The following is a 20,175-nucleotide window of genomic DNA, read 5'->3' as shown; positions in this document are numbered from 1 at the left end:
TCCTACCTAGCACCCCTGTGTCCCTGTGTTTGTGATAGGGTTTTCTGTGTGAGTGTGTGTGTATGTGTGTGTGTGTGTGTGTGTGTGTGTGTGTGTGTGTGTGTGTGTGTCTGTGTGTGTGTGCGTCTGTGTGTGTGTGTGATATTCAAGAGCTTTCACTCGCCTGTGTTTCCAGACATAGGCAGAGGAAGATGGTGTTAAGGGAGTTAGAAAAAAAATGATGACTGATGTCAACTGGAAAAAAAGTTATTTTAAAATCTGGAGCAGAGTAATATCAGGGATGTTCTCAATTCATTCACCACCACCCCCATTTTCTCTGTATTTATTTGAAATTTTCTGAAAATGTAAGACCTTATTTAACAAAAATGTGTGTGCCCGGAGTATATAGATCCAGATACTCGTGGACTCTAGAAAGAAAAAACCCTTGGTAGCCTTGTGAGTGAGGCCACAGGCATTGTTTATGGTTGGCATTCAGATATGAGAGTTGCGATGTGAAGTCTGACTTTACTATGTTGAGGTTTTTGATACCCTCAACTCTTAGGAGTAGAGAAGCACACTGTCTTTGAGCTAGTCAATTGGCACTGTTCTGAGTAAACCTCCAGAAGAGGAAGGGTCGACACCTGGCTACAGTTAGGAGGTGACTGTGTGCACAGGACAAGCACAATAGGAAAAGTGTTGGCAGGTCCAGGAGGGCCCAGAGGCTTGGGTCTAATCCTTGGCCTTTGCCAATCCTTTGTAATGCCATGCAGCCCACCTGGGGGACAGCATTACCTGTCTTCTCTTAGACCTGTACACTGTTCCATGGCCTAGCTGGGCAAGAGCCTCATTCCTTGTTGGAGTATAGAACATGGGAAAGTGGCACTGAGAAGACATGTCTACATGTGTGACATGACAATACAAAGGCCTACTTCAGAAAATGGGGACAGGCACGGTTCTCTTTACTAAACATGTTTAATGAATTAAAATAAACAAATGTGATGTGTAGAAACACTTATGAAGTGTTTCTGAGTATTTGAAAATAGCTTTAACCTAAGTTTAAATAACAGTTATGAAGCTTAAGCCCAGACTGAAAAGTAGATTGCCCTGCATCACACAGCAAGTCATTATTTACTGCACTCCAGTTGTCCCTGACCACTAGACCTGCCTACTTGATCACTTCTCTCTCCAGCCTCTTGCTCCCATCCTGTACCCAGTGACATCCTCATTTCTCTATTCCTGGGTTTAGTTAGACATGTAGCTCACGATGAGGCAGTATCCTCAGAAGAACTCACCACGCCTCTTTTCTGCCCATCTGCTGGCCTTTAGCACACATCCACAGCTCCACTGGCACTGAGCAGTGTGGGGAGAAAGACTCCCCTCTCTTCAACAGCTCCAACCAGCTTTCCTCCACCCATCTCCAGTCTTGCTATTTGCACAGTCAATGGCTCTGGCAAGGCCAGGCGGCCTTTCCCTCCTGAGAGGCACTGTGGGCACTGTTTGTGTTTCGGTCTCTATAGACTCAGCATTCACAACTTGAAGAGGCTGAGACAATTACCCCAGCAGCTGCCTGCAGACTGCTGACTGGGAGGCACAGGCCAAGAGCTCTGACTTTCAGGGATAGGCCTGCAGAGGAGCAAGAGGCAAGGAGTGTCAGGCCACCAAGGTTTTGCCCTCTGCACCTGTGGGCTTTCCCAGGCAGCTGTGCCTGACCCTTAGGGGTGGAGATGGATGGGGGATATAATCCAGAGGACTGGTTCAGACCTCTGACTTCTGTTACATGCCCCCAACATTGTTGTCACATGTTCCCCTAGCTATGATGTCAAGCCTTGATGGTAGGGGTTAAGGGAAGTAGAGGTCTCCGACCAATAGTTTGTGCCCTGGAAGGCCCAAAACATTGATCCAGAGAGAAATGAAAGCTTCAGCAAGGATCTATCCAGATAGGAGACATTTACTTTACTTTCAAGGAGTTTGAGCATGGTGCTACCTAATTCAGTTTGATTGAACAAATGTTTATAGAATATGTGCCATAGAATAGGCTGAACATGATGGAAAGGAGGCAAGTCACCACTCTAGTTCTTGAAGAGCTCACAGTATGGTAGGAGAGAGCATGAGCACACATACAATCTTTATAGATACTACGGGGAGATAGAAGAGAGACACGAATCAGAGCCATCCAACCTAGGAAGAAGCCATCCATAGAGTACATTACATGATCATTTAGAGAAACCAGATTACAGTTAAAAGATGACCAGGCCTCCAGTAATGAGATGTTTTTTCTTAGTGGATTAAACAGGTATCATGTGTAGAATACTTGGGAAATGTTTCTGAGTATTTGAAAGGTGGGACAGAAAGGCAGACTAGCTGATTGCTGAGTTCTTCTATCCATTTCTGGCCCTGCAAGCAGGAGTCTCTTGCTTTGATGCTCAGTATATTAACTGGAGGAAAGATTGTGGAGAAGAACAGGGCAGTTTCAGGTCTAAACAACTGACCCTCAGCTACTGACCATAATTCCCAAGTAAGTAGAGTTGGTTCTCACAACTTTGCCACCATAGCTGGCCTCAGAGCAGGGGGCTAGGAAGGCTGGGCTGGGTTTCACCCTGGTTTCCCCTGGAGCCAGAGTTCTACTAATCATGTTAAAATTAGCACTCTCACTGCATGCAAGGGCAGAGATGCTGAATTGAGGTTTGGTCAATTCTCAGCTAGCACAGGCTCTAACTTCTAATCATTGTCATAAACAAGACTGAAGCAGCTGCTCACTCCAGTCTATTATCAGCTTGGTTGGAGACAGAGAAATTTAAATGACAGTAAGATGCTTAGCAAAAAAAAAAAAAAAAAAGACCAAAAAAAAAAAAAAACCCCACGAAAGTCAGTGTTCAGTGTTAAAAATAAAGACAACAAGACAGCTTGTTTCGTTGAAACAGAAGAGTTATTAAACAGCCTTGAATTAACCAGTGATTTGCCATGTCTGGGGATTGAAGAGCAGGAGCTAGGGCCTAGAGCTAGGAGAGGTGAAGCCGGGAGACTCTCCCAGGACAGTAGGCAAGAGCTGGTACAGTTTAGCCTGGCTGCAGACACTTGGTCTTCAGAAAGGAGCTGGCAGCAGGTTTCCTGCCCACAGGGAAGGCCAGGCTGAGGAAGAGAATTTGACACACAGTCTCGGAGTGCTTGCATTAGAGCAAGCATCTGGACTCTTTTCATCCACCAACACTCGTGTAGCTCCTGGAGTCGTCTATAGGCCCCCAGCAACCCCAGCCCTCCTTCTCATCAGCTAGACCTGGGCAGGAGCCAAGTGGCATTTGATGGCTGGCCAGAAGCTCTCAGAGGTTCCCGAGAGTTCAATTCAGTGACAGCTTGTAAACCTAATCCTCATTCCCAAAGGTATGGTAGCAAGGTATCCCCAACTCTGGACATAATGTTGCCTACCCAGAACTGTAGGGTAACCCCCACAGAAGGTAATCTCTTCTTAGAAATGCCAGTTCCTGGCACTCACTTGAAAGTCGAGGTATCAGATAAACAGGATGGTACATGTAACTATTAAAGCCCAGAGTCCAAGTCTTCCTTGCACACCTTGAACCCTAACCAAAATAGTTATCCTGGACTATCCCCAAGTCTGACAACCTGTGAAGTGGTGATGCTAAGGACATTGGCCCTCACATGACATAAGAGTGGGGTGATGTGTCTTCAGGAACAGCAATCACTTTGCAATGTAGAGTCACTTAGAAATATGGAACAACACATAAGATGGGTTTTCTGAAAGGGTTTGCTTATATCTGGGAGAGGGCTGGCTTGCACACATGCGTGGAGAGAGGGAAGCAACATCCATGCACATGTATTGCCTGGGGATAATTCACTGGATCTTGAGCCTGTCAATGCAGGGAGAGGAGTTCTTTGCTCTTTGACCCTGGCACATTCTTTCTCTTCACCCTGGGCTCCCCATCCTCCCAGCTACCTCCTGGCTGTTTACCCTTTTCTAGGCTTCTCTCACACCCCATTCATCATCCTGGGCCTGACTCTCCTAGTCCTCACTTGGGAGTTCTTTTTATCCCTTGCAACCCCAAGTCCTCCCATGGTCCTAGACTTTGATATGTCTGTCTAGAAAGGATAAGGCCTCAGTGGCATCCAAAGTATGCCTGTCTCCTCACCAAGAACTGATGCCACTTCAGGTAGTGAAGGATCCTCCAAGTTGGGTACCTGTGTATTTTGGCACAGATGGGATCCTAAATCAGACAGACTTCTGCCAGAAATCCCACCCACCCCTCCATTTCCACTAATTGCTTTTACCTAGCTTCATGTTACCTCCTATGCTGGGAGTGTGAGTGTGAACTTGTCTGTTACCTAAGACAAGCTGCTTGACAGCATCTGTTCTGCAAAAGCCAGAGTCTCAAAGAAAGAAATAATGGGAACTGAGGGTGGGAGGCAGCAGGCTGTTTAATCAGCTTCCTTGAGAAAGGGTTGACTCCTATCCTAAGGCTGACTCTTGGTTCAGAAATAAAACACTAGGGAAGGAGAGGCTAGGGAGATAGGATGAAAGAGAAATTTCTTTTATGTAATGAGCAAACCCTGTGTGGAAGAGAACAGGGAATGTGAGCTTCTGCCTGGTGGGCTGTCTTATCAGCACCTCCTCTGCCTCTTTTCCATGTTGACTCATTCAAATGTCATGAGGATGTGAGATGGTGACCCAGACATGGTACAAGCAGAAGACTGTTGGCAGGGCAGAAAGGATAGTACCTGCAACATTGATTCAGTGCAAGAGGGTTCCCAAATCAAGGTGCTAGGTGATAACCTCTCACTCTGTCTGGAACATGGCATCTTCATCTTTGAGCAGCCACTGAGGCTGATGGGATGCTGACAGTTTTCTTCAAAAGCAGGAACAACAATGACTTGGAGCTGTAGAGTTTATGAAACACTTCACATCCTTGTCTCCTTGATTCGCACCACAGCCCTCTTAGGTATCTTTGTACAGAGAGGAAAGTAAAGTTCTCTTCCTGGGAAGGTTCAATAACATGTGCAAGGTAACCGAGCTAGAGAAATAAGATTTAAGCACGTCTGTCTCCAAAGACCATGCATTTTTCTCTGCAGCAAGTACCACAGTGAGTTGCTGTAACTTCCTCACAGACATTTTTTTTGTTCTGAACCTTCCTAGAGAACCTTCCCTTGACTATTCTGTTCTTGATCACTTTGTGTGACCAACTTGCCAATTTTTTTTAATCAATATGCTTCTTGTATTGTTCTATGGTCTATAACACTAGAGCTGTTTTTGTTGTTGTTGTATTTTGGGTTTTGTTTTGGTTTTTTTTTGGGTTGTTGTTGTTGTTGTTTTGAGACAGCATTTCTCTGTGTAGCTCTGAAGCCTGTCCTGAACTCACTCTGTAGCCCAGGCTGGCGTCTAACTCACAGAGATCTACCTGTCTCTGCCTCCCTAGTGCTTGGATTAAAGGCATGTGCCACCACCTCCTGGCTAGAGTTGGTTTTTGTTTGTTTGTTTTGTTTTGTTTTTGCCAAGACTTTCTGCACAAGATGGCATGATCCTTTCTTTCTCCTTCTCTCCATTTTCTTCACTTAACCAGTGATTCTTATCCATATGTCCAAGGTGATCAACAGTTGGAATCCTTTCTAAACTGTTCACCTACTTCCCCATGATCTCCAAATGATCAGTTATGACAAACCTTTGAACCACGCATGACAAATAGATCAAGCTATTTCTCCAGGAAGAGTATTAGGGGTAGTGGCAGCTGGAAAAAACTGAACAAGTGTTCATTTCCTTCTCTGCACTGCTCAGGATCACACTGAGCGCATTTCTGAGTGAAAGACACCGTGCTTGCCCATGTTGCACAGCAGTCTGGCAATTACCAGGTATGGGTTCTGCCCTTAAAGCACATCTGTCCCATTGGGAAGACAGGATGTTGTCACATACAGAGGAGTCTGTTCTGCACTTTGGTGGGTATGGTGGGTGCTGAAACCAGAATTCCCCACTGCCTTCAGGTGAGTGGAAGGGCTGTGAAAGGTGGATAGTGTTTGGAGTCCATATATGGAAAAACTGAGCCAAGGGTTATAGGGATGTTGTTGGGAGTGAAATCACTCTCAGAAAGATAGGCAGTAAAGACTGGAGGGGAAAAAAGAGTAGCCAGCAGGAGGGGCAGGGACCTGGGCAGTGGACAGTCATTTTTCACTGATCTTATTTCTGTGATCATCCTATTCATGGTTTTTAGGATGGGATATCTCTTAACATGCATTTGACCTAGCAAGAGCATCATCGCATTCTTATACTTTATTCCCTTTGGAAAGACCCTGGGAATTTCTCTTCCTGTGTTTTAACCTCCGAATGCTTACCCAGCACCAACTCACTGCTAAGACGGTTTCCACAAGGGCCTACCTAGGATCAAAGGGGACCTTTTCTGGTCCCCTTTACTCCCGAGGATGGATGTACCCCAAGGATCAGCTTCCAAAGCCTCAAAACCTGCTAATGTATTCTGATTATTTCCATTCAAGCCAGAGATAGCCATAGCAAGACAGGCTTCTCCCTGTCCTTTCCCCAAAGGGGGTTGAAGAGGGCAGAGTCTCATGAAGGGGGGCAGGTTGGGTGGCAGGGAAGGCAGCTGCTTGAAATTGATTGCTCTTGTAGTTTAGTTAATACCATGTAGCTCTCTCATCTCTGCCCTGGTGGCGACCTTTAGATAATAAAGGGAATTCTGGGAGATTTCTGACAGGCTCATGACATATGGAACAGGTCTGCAAGGTCAGGCAGTGTATCTCCCTGCTCCTGGCCCCATGGTAATGAATCTTGTTTTGGCTTTGCAAAGCTAGCCCAGCCAGAACCCTAGAAAGAAACAGAACCCCCCAACTCCCAACCCCACACCAGTCCCTCAAATGAGAGTGCACATCTTGGGACCCTTCATAAGTCATAGAGACAACTCCAAACTTTTATAGTCTGTGTGAGGAAAGGACAAACAGTGGATGTTTTGCTAAGGCCCCAGGAGAGCTGGTGTGGTTTCCAGGGCTCAGCCAGAACCCTCAGAGAGACCTGGGAAAGAAAACATCAGAAAACCCTCCCTGGTGTGAGGCCCAGTGGTCCTAGGACAGGATCCACAGTGAGAAGGAACTGGAGTGGAAATGAACAGTAATCACCCCCAGGAGTCACCGTGTTCTATCATGTTCTGAGAGCTAGCAAGTAACAGTAGCACTGTCTAGGTAGGCATGGAGGATGGGAACAGGAGAGGCCCAAAGAGGAAAACCTACTCCAGCAAAAGAGCACAGATTATCAAATCCTGGGACTCATCCCAAATTCTGCTGCAGAACAGTGGTGGGTCTTTCAAGCACTGCTTAGGGCAGGTAGGAAGCAGGGCATAGCTTGCTGCCCTCAGATCTCAACACCTGTTCTGCGCTGTGTATCTCTGCATTTCCTGCCCCAATGGTAAACCCCCCTCTCTCTGTCTGTCTCTCTCACACACACACACACACACACACACACACACACACACACACACACACACACACACACAGACCCCTTAAAAAAATAAAGAGAATTCCTAAGCCAAGAAGTTCAAATCCATGACTCTTCCCTGCTATTAGTTGGCTCTATTTGTTGTAGCAAAGATTTCCAGGCTTTCTGAAGGCTGGGGAATCCAGCTTTCACAGGTGTTGCTCTCAGGGACTATGGGGGAAAACTCTGTTCCAGTCCTCTGTGGTCCATACGGAGACAATGTCCTCTCCTTACATATCTCTAAGTTATCTTTTCATGCATGTCTCTCTCTGTGTCTACATTCCCCTTGTAATTTTAAAAAGCAACTGGAGAGAAAGACACCATGCAACAGAGCACACATGGAGGGTTTTTTGTTTGGGGAAAGGGAATGAGGGCATATCCTGTCAGGACCCCAAGGACAGGCCAGTACAGATGCCTGAATACTAACACCCCTCCCCATTTTATAATTATTTATTTTCATTTTATGTGCATTGGTGTTTTGCCTACATGTATGTCTGTGTGAGGGTGTTGGATCCCCTACAACTAGAGTTGCAGGCAATTGTGAGATGCCATGTGGGTGCTGGTAATTGAACCTTGGTCCTCTGGAAGATCAGACAGTGCCATTAACTGCTGAGCCATCTCTCCAGCCCCTACATCCCCCTTTTAATGGACATAGTGGTTGTATTGATTGGAGCCCATCCTCATATCCTTCTGTTGACCTAGATAGTGAAGTAGAGACCCTTTATTAAAATACATTTAGAAGTCTTTGATATACTCTGAAGTTTTTTGAGGTTAGGACCCCAACATGGTAATATTAGCTGAAAAGACACAATTGGGGCCTTAACCCATTATCCCATCCTTCTGACTTGAACTGAGTCCCCATGATGGTGCCTGGTTATTCAGCCTCTCTCCAGTGTCAAGGAAGCACAGCTTGATGGAATCCAGAACATAGGACACCATCCTGGACAGCCAGCCCATTGTTACTCCCTGCCTCACTTCTGGCTTTTTGACTATGGAGACTAGATCTAGTTTAACCCCAACTCCATCTTTGAAAGTAAAGCTGAGGGTTCATCTTCTTTTTGAGAAAGGGAAAGGCTGAGTAGTTACCACTACCCAAAATTGTCTAGAAATATGCAAGAGGGGCTACAGTACCACACAGACTACCTTCTTGGGGATATGAAGAAATCAGAGCCCTGATTTCCTCCCCTCCCCCTCCTCTCTCCTCCCCTCCTCTCTCCTCCCCTCCCCAGCCCTCCTCTCCCCTCCCATCCTCTCCCTTCCCGTCCCCTCCCCTCCCCTCCCTGCTCTGGGCCAGGGTTAGCCACTTAGCTTCCAATAACACTGGAGTCTCTAAGGAAAATGACATTCCAGTAATGAAGCACATGCAGCTGGTACAGCAGTGACATCTAAATTGTTCCTTTGGTCCTGTTATTTTCTATAGGAAATTCTCCCTCTTCCCTCCTCCCTCTCTCTCTGCCTTTAAATCTTGTGCATAAAATACGCTAATAACAATCTTGGTGTCTCTATGTGAGTGACAGCTGAAATAAGAAAAAGACTAATCGTACCTCCTGCAGTCCTGTCACTAGGAGATTCATTGAACCTTCTCCCCACCCCATCACATTCCCTACCCCCTCCTCCATTCTCCATTTCTCCATGGTCTCTTCTCAATAAGAATCATGGGTATTTGAATAATAATATTATAGGCTCCATCAGGGTGACAGTAGGGAAAAAAAATCCGCTCAAACCCATGATTATTCCTTCAATCTAATAATTATTTAAATACCAGATAACTTTTTTCAGTCTAATTGCGGCCTTTCAGCCACCAGTGTCCCCAGGGCCTTTGCAGTCACCCTCTTTCTCACCTTGTGCTGCATGCCTGGACTAGCTCTGAGGTTGGTACTGGAATATGAGCTTGGCCCACTATGAGGGAGGCCTTCTATTCTTCCTTCTACCCTCTCATTGCACTAACCTCCTTGAGCCAAGGGAAGATTGGGTAGGGATGCATATCAAAATCTCTGGTTCAGACATTTCTTCCTCCTGGTTTTAATTAATTGAAACCTGAAGCTGGATGAGGCCTTCTGGCATCACAGGACATACCCAGATACTGCCTCTGGGTAACCCTTGACAGCTGTCTATGCTACCCCACTTCAAAAGCCTCCACAACGTCCCTTAATACCCTACTTCAGCCAGGTGGCACCCTTCTTTGATCCCAGAGGCAGGTAGATCTCTGTGAGTTCAAGGCCAGCCTGGTCTGGTCTATGTAGTGAGTTCTAGAGCATCCAGGGCTATATAGAAAAATCCTGTCTCACAAAACAAAACAAAACAAAACAAAAATCTTCAGCCCCTTCTGCTACAGCTCTAACTCTGTTGGAAGAAAGAATTTTCTGTGCTGAGAGAAAATATGACCCAGCTATAGAATTATCTATAACCTAAAGAGGTGAGACACTGAGGACATCAACACTCCCAGGACAGAAACTAGATGCCATTCCTGGGTGTGACTTTTGCCAGGGACTGACTATGCTAGGGGAGGTCAGAGGAGGCTTTTGTCCATGATTGGACAGGGACCATTCTGATCCTATCTTATGGACTCTCTCCAGCTACATCCTAGGCTTCTTGGGATCTGTTCCCAGCACCAGCTCTTGATCCAAGTCTAGCACTAAATTCCCTTCTGCCATGCGCTAGGCCCAACATTGGAAGGTATCTTCTGTCCCTAGACAGCACAGCCTCCAGGTAGAATATAACCAGCTCCCAAGACCCACTTCCTATATCAAGGGAAGAAATGTTAACTTGGTAAGGTAGTCTGTCCCTGTCTGATTTTGCTTCATTCTGGACAAGTAAATGCCTTTCTAGAGGGTTTGGCTTTTTTTTTTCATTTGAAAACAGAGGTAAGTGGCAGATTAAACTTAAAATGCCCACCCCGAAGCAAAGCTCTCAAAGTCCATCTGACTAGAAAAGATCCCTAGAAAGGAAACAGATTATCCTCTGCCCATGGAAGAAGGAGGATGAAGAAGTCCCTGGGCTGCCAGATGTGTCCTGTCCCCTCTATCCCCTCTGGGTCCTGCTGTGTACACCATCCAGTAGACAACTGGTCAACATAGGCATCACTACTGCTGTAGTGACAGAAAAACACCGCAATGGTTCTGGAAGTGACAATAATGACAGTGAGGCAGAGAGTGAGCTCTGTCAGCACTGTGATGGTACTGTTGATTACGGAGGTGATAGTGATGGGTAGAGTGAAAATGGTGGAATTCTATCTAGGATGGTGGAGCTTTACCAACACGGTGATGGCACTAGAGATGACATGACAATAACAGTGTTGGTGGTAGGGTATGGAAGGCTGCGTTCTTTTACTACCACTGGAGGTAATGACAATGACAGCACTGATGAAAACCACAGGGATGGTTAAGCTTTATCAATATTGAAATGGTGCTGGAGGTGACTAGAGCTAACAATGGACTGTGATACCAAAGGCGTGTGGATAATGGACCTCTATCAGTACTGAAATGGTACTGGAGATGACAATGATGGTGACAGTGGTGGGAACGGTTAAGTCCTAACGGTACCACAGTAATGCTGGAGGCTACAACAGGGATGGAGACAGTGGAGATGGTACTGCCCGTGAGCACCATTGCATGTTGCATGCACTTTGACTCTATCATGAAGTTCTTTGCCATTGTAACTCCTGCTGCCACCACCTCCTCTGAGGTAAGGGAGGTTAGTTACAACATGGAGAGAGGCTTTTGCACCTAGACCTCATGGGAAAGGCAACAATGGTGGGAGGAGGGAATCCTGCATTGAGCTGAGCTGGAAGTGCCTCACTTTCACTTCCTTCCTGGATTGCCACTGACGTTTATGCCAGCTGGTCAGGAATGTATCAGATGCCTTAGGTGGATGTCACCAGCACCTGCTGCCTGGATCCTAATCAGGAAGATGGTGTCATCAGACCTGCAAATAAAATATTTAGTGCCATTCGCTTTCCCCAGAAGCAAGTGTGAATTATACTTGGTATCAAAATCCCCATGGGGAAGATGTTGGGAAGGCTCTGTGGGTGACTCAGAAGTCTGGTACAGTATGTCCCTGATTGAGAATTAGGGAAGGGAGAAGAAAACTGGTAGAAGAGTCCCAGAATATGACAACTGACTTCATGAACTTGACAGAGAGAATATGTGATGGAAGTAGAGGCATTTTGTTAAAAGGAAACTCTTTGTTTGGCACTATTGAAAAAAATCAGAGTTCAGAGAAAGCACTAACTATATAGTGTCACAGGCTTCAGTCAAACAGGATGGTACTGTCCTGAGACTGATCATATGGTAGAGGAAAACAAGGAGCTGGAAATATCAGTTTGTAGTAAAGGTTATGACCTCCTGAGCACATGGCATGGTTGATGCTGTGCTGAGGGCTTGTAGCCATGATGTCAACCCTGCATGGCAGGTCCCAGGACTAATCCCATTTCAGGTAGATGGAGAGGCGGCATCCCCAACTGGACTTGTACCCTGACTAGGTGCATAAGGCTAAAGCTCTACTTAAAACCACCCAAGGGTTTCACTACACTACACTGCTACTTTCCACAGGTACAAAGGTGGCTGCCCTCCTTAGCCTGACCTTACCAGGGTGGCCTGACCTTTGACCACTGAACCCTGCTTTAGAGCAATATCTTGGTCCCATTCATCTTGACATATAAATCTGTGGCCCTCAAGATATCAAACCTTTCCATCCCTTACCACTGGAGACAGTGTCTACTGTGGACCCCAGTGTCCAGTAGCAGCTGCTGGGGTGGGTGGACTCTTGGAGGGCCTGGAGATGAATTTCCTGACTAGTCACCAGGATCATGTAGTTAGAGGGGTACAAAGAAAACAGGTTTGCTTCAGAGATGTGCTGGAAAAGCCTGTCTGATCAGCTACACAGCCAGTATAGAGGGAACTCAGTGGCTATTTAATCCAGACTCTAGGAACTGAAGGAGATGGTCTCCGAAGTGTCATTTCATCTAGGATAAAGAATCTTGCAGACTGGCTAGTTATGACAGCTCAGGAAACAGACTCAGGAAAACGCTAGACCACTGTGCCCACTGTACAATGTGTGACAGACATTGGACCAATCCTGCTGAATTTTCTGCACTTCTTTCTGTTCTCTGACTGAAAGAACCAGCCCCGTTTTCCCACTCAGGATCCAGCTTTCAGCAGCCTCCCTGATGTCTTCAGAGAGGCTGTGTTGAGACTTGTCCTATAATATGACAGAGAAAATAAGCCTGGGTCTGTTCTTTTCCCCTGTCACTAACCTTCCCATTGAGCCCTGCCACAGGGCCAGGGGCATCAAAGCTCCCCTCATAATGTCCATCCACAGGAAAGAAAAACATAAGCAAGGAGAGAAGTTAGGAATTCCAGTGCCGTTTCCTGCCAGAGGCCTTTATGATAATGTAACAGGTACCAGTGGTGTGGCTAAGAACTTCCCCTGCAGTACCACACTGACTTTCATGACAGCCAGAGAGCTAGGTACTACCATTATCTCCTTCCTGATCAGTCTAATGTCCCAGATTTGTTTCAAAAGCCACTGACTACAGAACTATGTCATGGAGGAGGGGAGTGAGATGGCTGGCTGTGTCTTCAGATGCTGGTCTCTACTCTCTGGGCTACTTCTGTGTGCATGAGTCAGGCCTATGTGCGGGTATGTGAGGTGGGGAGGCAGGAAGAGCATGCCGCACATAAATTCTGTGTCACCGTGCTTCAGAGAGCACGTCTATCCTGCACACACCTACACCTGGCATGGTGACAGGCAGCCTCATCTTCAAAGCTTGTCTTGAATGGACAGTCTGCTCTCACGCTGCATCCTCCATCTGAAGACACTTGTGGTATAGGGGAGCCCACCCATGGCCTCATCTTCTGGAGAAGAGCATGCCGTGTGGCCTTCTGCAGTTCCCCATTTAGCTGGAGAGTTTGAGGATTCTGTTATTTCCTTTCTGCAGCTCCTCTTGAGGAATTCACGTCCTGCTACCGGACTCAGGACATAGCTAAAAATAACCTGCTTTTCAAACTGAAATCTGGGTGAGTTGGGAGCCTTTGCTTGTGAGGCCGGAAGGGCTGTGTTAGAGTAGCTAAGGTCAGCCCCAGCCTCGTGCTTCCCTTCCTCTTTCCAAGGAAGCCTGGGACCGCATGAATCACCTCTAGAACACCCATGAGAGTCCCCCAGGAGAAACACATGCTGGGCCACCCTGGCACTGTGGTGGCTACTGAGTGGAGGAACAAAGACAGGGAAGGAGAATCTCTAAACTGGGCAGGGGTGGTGTCAGCCTCATTGTAACCCAGTCCAGCCAGACTGGGAAGTTGTGGGGACAGGCAGACAGACAGGCCTTTGCTAAGCTCCCTGGAAGCAAATTCTCTTCCTAGCTGGAATGTTTCCATTCCTGCCCTCCGTGCACCCAGAGTTCTGTCAGTACTTGTCAACAAGGTTGCCCAGGCACTATGTTCAGCTTGAGAAAGGCTCTTGTAGCTAGATGACTGCTGCCTCTTCTGGTGCAACTTTCAAGAAACTACTGCTATCCTAAAAGTCAGGGGAAGCAGACTGTCCGAGAATGGCTGAGCTTCCTGACCACTGTCCCTTTGCTTGAGATCTCCCCTTGCTGGTCTTGGTGGGTGTTCTCGGGGGGTCCTTTCTGATTATTGGAATGCAGACAGGATCAAAGCATTAAAGAGTGGAGGCAGAACTTGAAGCACTGTGATCAAGGCACAGGGCTAAACTTGCAGATGATTGAACAGCTACAATTCCCCAGCGGTGAGCAGATAAAACTGACCCTCCAACTGTTCTTCCTTATTTCTGCCCACGTATTCCTGACCAGAACTCCTGCCCAGGTGATGCTGCTGGACTCCACCATCTACAAAGAAATAGGCTCCTCTGCCATGTCAGGGGGGCTTTTCAGGCTCTGGGATGGCAGGTTTAGGGATCCAGTCTTTTTTTGAATAGCATAGCTTCCATAAATCCCCTTGTCTCAGGGGCAGGGAGGGGCACCGCTAGAGATGACCTGCACTTCTTCCCTGTGGATATCAGAGCATGAGAAAGGATAGGATCCGGGGAGTATGAGGTAAAGGGAGTCTGAGATAATGAGAAATGTTATTGACATATCATATTGGAATAGGAGCTCCTAAAGTGAGTATGGGGGGGGAGACATTTTGGTCCTGGTGCTGGTATTGACTGGCTGAGTGAAACCCAGTCTTTTAGCCTCTCTGAGAGATAAAAATGATGTCCTGGGAGGTGTGAAATGGAGATGCTTTATACAATGTAAATAAGACATACAAACAAAAGCATGTTATACAGCATAATGGCTAAAGACCAATGATAATGGGATTCACTTAGCATCTCTCAGGGGAAAAGCCTTAAATGTAGCAAAACCTTAAATGTAGCAAAAGAGATTCATAGGGCCAGCTGGATTTGGGAATCGGGATCAATCAAGCAATACATACAATTCATGTAGAGCTTACTCTCAGTCTGACCTCTTGCCTTGTGTTTTTCAGAACCATGTGACAGCTGATCCAGAGAAGTGGAGAAGCACAGAGGAGCTGTCCTGCAAGCTTTGCCCCTCTCGGGATGGAGCAGAGGAGGTCCCAGCTGTGGGCCATGCAGGCTGACAACTTGTCTGTGTTGCTGCTCTCAGTGGCCTGGCTGCTGCTAGCTCGTGGGACCACAGGTATGCCTCAGTTCAGCACCTTCCACTCTGAGAACCGTGACTGGACTTTCAACCATTTGACTGTACACAGAAGAACAGGGGCCGTGTATGTGGGGGCCATCAACCGTGTCTACAAGTTGACAGGCAACCTCACGATCCAAGTGGCTCACAAGACAGGGCCAGAAGAGGACAACAAGGCCTGCTACCCACCCCTTATTGTACAGCCCTGCAGTGAGGTGCTCACACTCACCAACAATGTCAACAAACTACTGATCATCGACTACTCTGAGAATCGCCTGCTGGCCTGTGGCAGCCTCTACCAGGGTGTTTGCAAGCTCCTGCGGCTGGACGACCTCTTCATCCTGGTGGAACCATCCCACAAGAAGGAGCACTACTTGTCCAGTGTCAATAAGACGGGCACCATGTATGGCGTGATTGTGCGCTCTGAGGGGGAAGACGGCAAGCTTTTTATCGGCACTGCTGTGGACGGCAAGCAGGATTACTTCCCTACCTTGTCCAGCCGCAAGCTACCCCGAGATCCTGAGTCTTCAGCCATGCTGGACTATGAGCTCCACAGTGACTTTGTCTCCTCCCTCATCAAGATCCCCTCTGACACCCTAGCCCTGGTCTCTCACTTTGACATCTTCTACATATATGGCTTTGCCAGTGGGGGTTTTGTCTACTTCCTCACTGTCCAGCCAGAGACCCCCGAGGGTGTGGCCATCAACTCAGCTGGAGACCTCTTCTATACCTCAAGAATTGTGCGTCTCTGCAAGGATGACCCCAAGTTCCACTCCTATGTGTCCCTGCCCTTTGGCTGCACACGTGCTGGGGTAGAATACCGCCTCCTGCAGGCAGCTTACCTCGCAAAGCCTGGGGAAGCTCTAGCTCAGGCCTTCAATATCAGCAGCGATGAAGATGTGCTATTTGCCATCTTCTCCAAGGGGCAGAAGCAGTACCACCACCCACCCGATGACTCAGCCCTCTGTGCCTTCCCCATCCGGGCCATCAACCTGCAGATCAAGGAGCGGTTGCAGTCCTGCTACCATGGAGAGGGCAACTTGGAGCTCAACTGGCTCCTGGGAAAGGATGTGCAGTGCACCAAGGCGGTAAGGAGCCTCCATGTGCTTTGCTCCTGATTCCCCTGTACCCTCAGCTTCTGGGACAGTAAGGGCCTGGGATAAGAATGGGTTTTAGGCAACCAGTTGACAACTACCAATTGCAGAGTCTTGCCTACATTAGATTCTTGAGATGAGTTTACTGACTCATTAAATCAATAATAATACATGCCTTTGTATGCTTTCCAGGCACCAGGCACTGCTTTTGGTTCCTGCTAAGCCACATGACTAAGCTATATGCTCTCAGAGAGCTTACCTACTGGTGAGGCAAGACAAGTAAACACATAAAACAGCCTTGCCCGATATGGTGGTGCACACTTGTAATCTCCACACTTGGAAGAGCTGGAGGTAGGAGGATTAGGTGTTCAAAGTCATCCTTGGCTACATAGTGAGTTCAAAGTTATCCTGGCTACATGAGACTCTCAGACAAATAAAACGATACTTCCTGCCAAATGGTAAATTTTCTATAGAGGAAATAAAATAGAGCAGAGAACAATACTAGTGAATAGTAGTCTTTAGAACGGTGGCTAAGAGACAGAAAAGGGAATTCTAGAGAGAGATAGCAAGTGCAGAGAACTTGGGGCATGCCTAAGCATAATAAGAACTTCAAGGAATCATACCTTGATTCAAGCATATGAGAGAGAGCACCACATCATACTTGTTAAGAATTCAAGCTTTAAATCTAACCAATTAGATTAAAAATCAGTTCTTCCACCTATATCTTGTGTATCCTTGAAGAAGTTATGTGTATTATCTGAACTATAAGTTTTCATCTTTAAAATAGAAATAATATTATCTTTTTTATTATGAGGCTCATGTTATATGGGAATCAGTAATTCATGAAAATAAAATGTTTGGCACACAATAACCACTCAGTAAATGAGCAGATAGGATTATCACTGCTAATCATAGTAATGAAGGACTAGTTATTTACTACTTATCTTACTTTCATAAAATGAGAAATAGATCATCTCCAGTTTTTTTTTTAATACCACTAAAGTTTTATGAACAAAGACCCTCTTCAGACAAGAGAAGTAGAGAGGAAATGTAAGGGTTAACTCCTTGCAGCATCCACCCTGGTTCCCATGGCCTTGTCAAGAGGAAACTGCTGATTCCTGCTTGCCTTTCAGCCAAAGTGAAAAGGAAGAGGACACTGTGCTCTGCTCCAGTGGTGCCACAGAGAGACAAGTCCTGACTAGTAACCATGGGACATCAGAAACACTGGTGATGGCCAGAAGAACAAATGCCTCAACCTTCCTAGTGCTGCGACCCTTTAATACAGTCCCCCAACCATAAACTTACTATGTTGCTACTACATAACTGTAATTTTGCTACTTTTATGAATCATAATATAAATATCTGATATGCAACTCGGGGGTTTTGACGTAGGTTGAGAACTACTGCCTTATAGGCAAAAAATTCCTCCTCCTGTCACCCCCTGGGGCAATACCATTTAAAGTACTAAAAGAGTAGGTGTGCAAAATCGAGGTCTCCTCAGGTTCCTATAGTTCAAAGGATCTCAGAGTTAGGGACTAGAGATGCTTTCAGTGACCTTTAAGAATTTTAAAGATCAAAGAGAAGCCATGCCTCTGAGCTTGACTTTAACATAGTCTATGGACCAACATATAACTCTCAGGTCAAAGATGTGAACATTGCTCCCACAAAAAAGCATATTAGTTACACATGAAGGGCAGTTCTGAGCAGTTTATTACCTTACCTGATCTTCACAAGTAAAAAATACTAATTATTAATACCCTTTTTCAGATAGAAAGACAAAGGCTTAGAGAGTGTAAATAAACTGCTTAAATACATATAACTGTGAACCAGAAAGCAGGGTCTGAATTCAGGTTGGCCCACAGGCTCCCGATGCAGGCTCTGTGGGGCCACTGCCTCTGAGAAAAGTCATACTTCAGTCACTGGCTGTCCATGCAAATAAAATGGGACGTCAGACATTGGAATACCTGACAAGATAATGAGGAAGAAATTGCCACCCATTCCCAGGGCTTAGGCTCAGAACAGATCAATTCTGTTGAAGTTCTGGAGACTCCAGCATCAGGAAGAATCTAGAGAAACCCACAGTTGCCAGTAAGGGCTTTTCACTTCTGTCACCCTACCCCAGAAACTGGCTTAGATCACAACTCTACCTGGACAAAGTGGCAGAAAAAAAACTGACACCATGAAAACAAACTATAAAGAATTTTGACAATGACCCGACTCTACTCTTTTTTATTTTATAGATGAGAAAATTCTGACCCAGAGAGAGGATGTAACAATAAGGATGGATACAGTAAGGATAGGGCTAAAATCTAGATTACCTAACTCTTAGTGAGCAGCCACTGCTTACAGAACAAGGATGAGAAAGAGAGGCAGCAAGGGCAGAGAACAGTGGCCAGTAACCACCTGCTTGGCACTGCCCAGTAACATGCTGGAAAAGAGTAAGGAATTGACTTCACACAACAGAGGAAGAGGAAGAGCCCTGGTCTACAGTATTTAGCATTTCCTGTGATATAAACACTATCAGGCAGCCTGGCTTCAAGCAGAAGTGACATCATTGGATGCAGAGATACACATAGACATCTCATGGGCTAGCGCTGGCATACAATGGCTTCCTCCCTTCCAAGCTGTAGTGTGGACTCTCTGCCATCCAGAGTTCAAGGCCACTCTCACTCTAAAACTTGGTGTTCTTTCTTATGGAATGTTCATGTGGTTTTTTTAGCACCATCATTCCTGCCAGTAGTAGGAGTGGCAGCTGTCCATAAGTACTAAAATCCCAGAGACATGTCCTAGTTCCCCTCAGAACTGAGAAGGGAACATAGGCTCAAAATAATAATAATGATGATGATGATGATGATGATGATGATGTTCTCTGACTCATTAACCAATTATTCTGAGGAAATGAAGCATCAGTTTGCCCCTCCCTGAGGAGGGTGAAAAAGGCAGGTTAAGGGATGCTTCTGTGCTGCGGACTGCTATGTCTTTTGTTTTCTGAGAAGCCTTTTCCAGACCAGGTTAGGAACAGCTCCCCTAGCACTCAAGGTTTTTTTGTTTTGTTTTGTTTTTTGTTTGTTTGTTTGTCCAGAATCTGAAGCCTTTACTGCAAGATATCATGCTGGGCAGTTAGCTGGGGTGTCTTGAAGCACCCATCAAAATACAGTCTCACGCTCAGTACTATGCAAGCCCTATCCTCAAGAGCCATGCAGTTCCCTCCCTTCTTTCCCCTCTCTATCCAGAAAGACATCTGACTGGACATGCTGTGGTCTTTTGGAACTTGAAAGGCCACCCCTGGTGACATACCTCCTCCAACAATGCCACACCTCCTAATTCTTCCTGAACAGTCCACCAACTGGGAACCAAACATTTAAATATATGAGCCTGTGGGGGCATTCCCGTTCAACACTATCCATCCAGTTCTCTGTATAACATCCAGAAGAAGATGCTGTGGCCCCCAGCGGACCTAGACAGAACACAGGGTGGGAATGAGTCTTATTCTCGGTACAGCAAGTTTTCTCACTTGTTGAAGGGAGCCTTTTTTCAAAGTGACACAGTTCCTCCTGACCCACCACTAATCCCTTCAAAAGGCTGATCTAAGAAGAAATCTCCTTGAATACCTATAATTTGCAAGAGATAGTAGCACACATTGATAAGTCTTTTACATACAGTGTTTTATTTAATCCTCTATAATTTTTCCCAAAGGTGTGAGGGGTGGTGGTAGATCATTACAAATGAAGAATCTAATGTAGATTAAATTATCCATCACAGTCTGGAGGTACAGGCCTGTAATCTGAGTTACTAGGGAGGATAAATCAGGAAGGTTACAAGTTCAAGCCCTGCCTGAGCAATTTAGTGAAACCTTGTCTCAAAATAAATAGTAAAATGAGGACTGAGGAAGTAGTTTTGTGATAGAGCACTTGCCTAGCATGGAAGAGCCCCCAGATCCACCCCCACCCAGTACTCTAAAGATAAAT

The 20,175-nt window shown here is 46.2% G+C and overlaps 1 protein-coding gene across 6 annotated transcripts in view; it reads left to right on the top strand.

The window, feature by feature from the left end:
• Positions 1-20,175, top strand: part of Plxna2 (plexin A2) — a 196,642-nt gene that overhangs the window by 9,557 nt on the left and 166,910 nt on the right. For all 6 annotated transcript variants that reach the window (XM_027416566.2, XM_027416565.2, XM_027416567.2 and 3 more), the window contains exon 2: positions 14,941-16,201. In XM_027416566.2, the coding sequence (XP_027272367.1) occupies positions 15,014-16,201 (1,188 nt within the window). In that variant the 5' untranslated portion in view covers positions 14,941-15,013. The remainder of the gene's footprint in view (positions 1-14,940; positions 16,202-20,175) is intronic.

Source organism: Cricetulus griseus, chromosome 5, assembly GCF_003668045.3.
Source record: "Cricetulus griseus strain 17A/GY chromosome 5, alternate assembly CriGri-PICRH-1.0, whole genome shotgun sequence".
Classification (NCBI taxonomy): domain Eukaryota; kingdom Metazoa; phylum Chordata; class Mammalia; order Rodentia; family Cricetidae; genus Cricetulus; species Cricetulus griseus.
The sequence above is the reverse complement of the archived record's forward strand: the minus strand, read 5'-3'. Positions and strand labels throughout refer to the sequence as shown.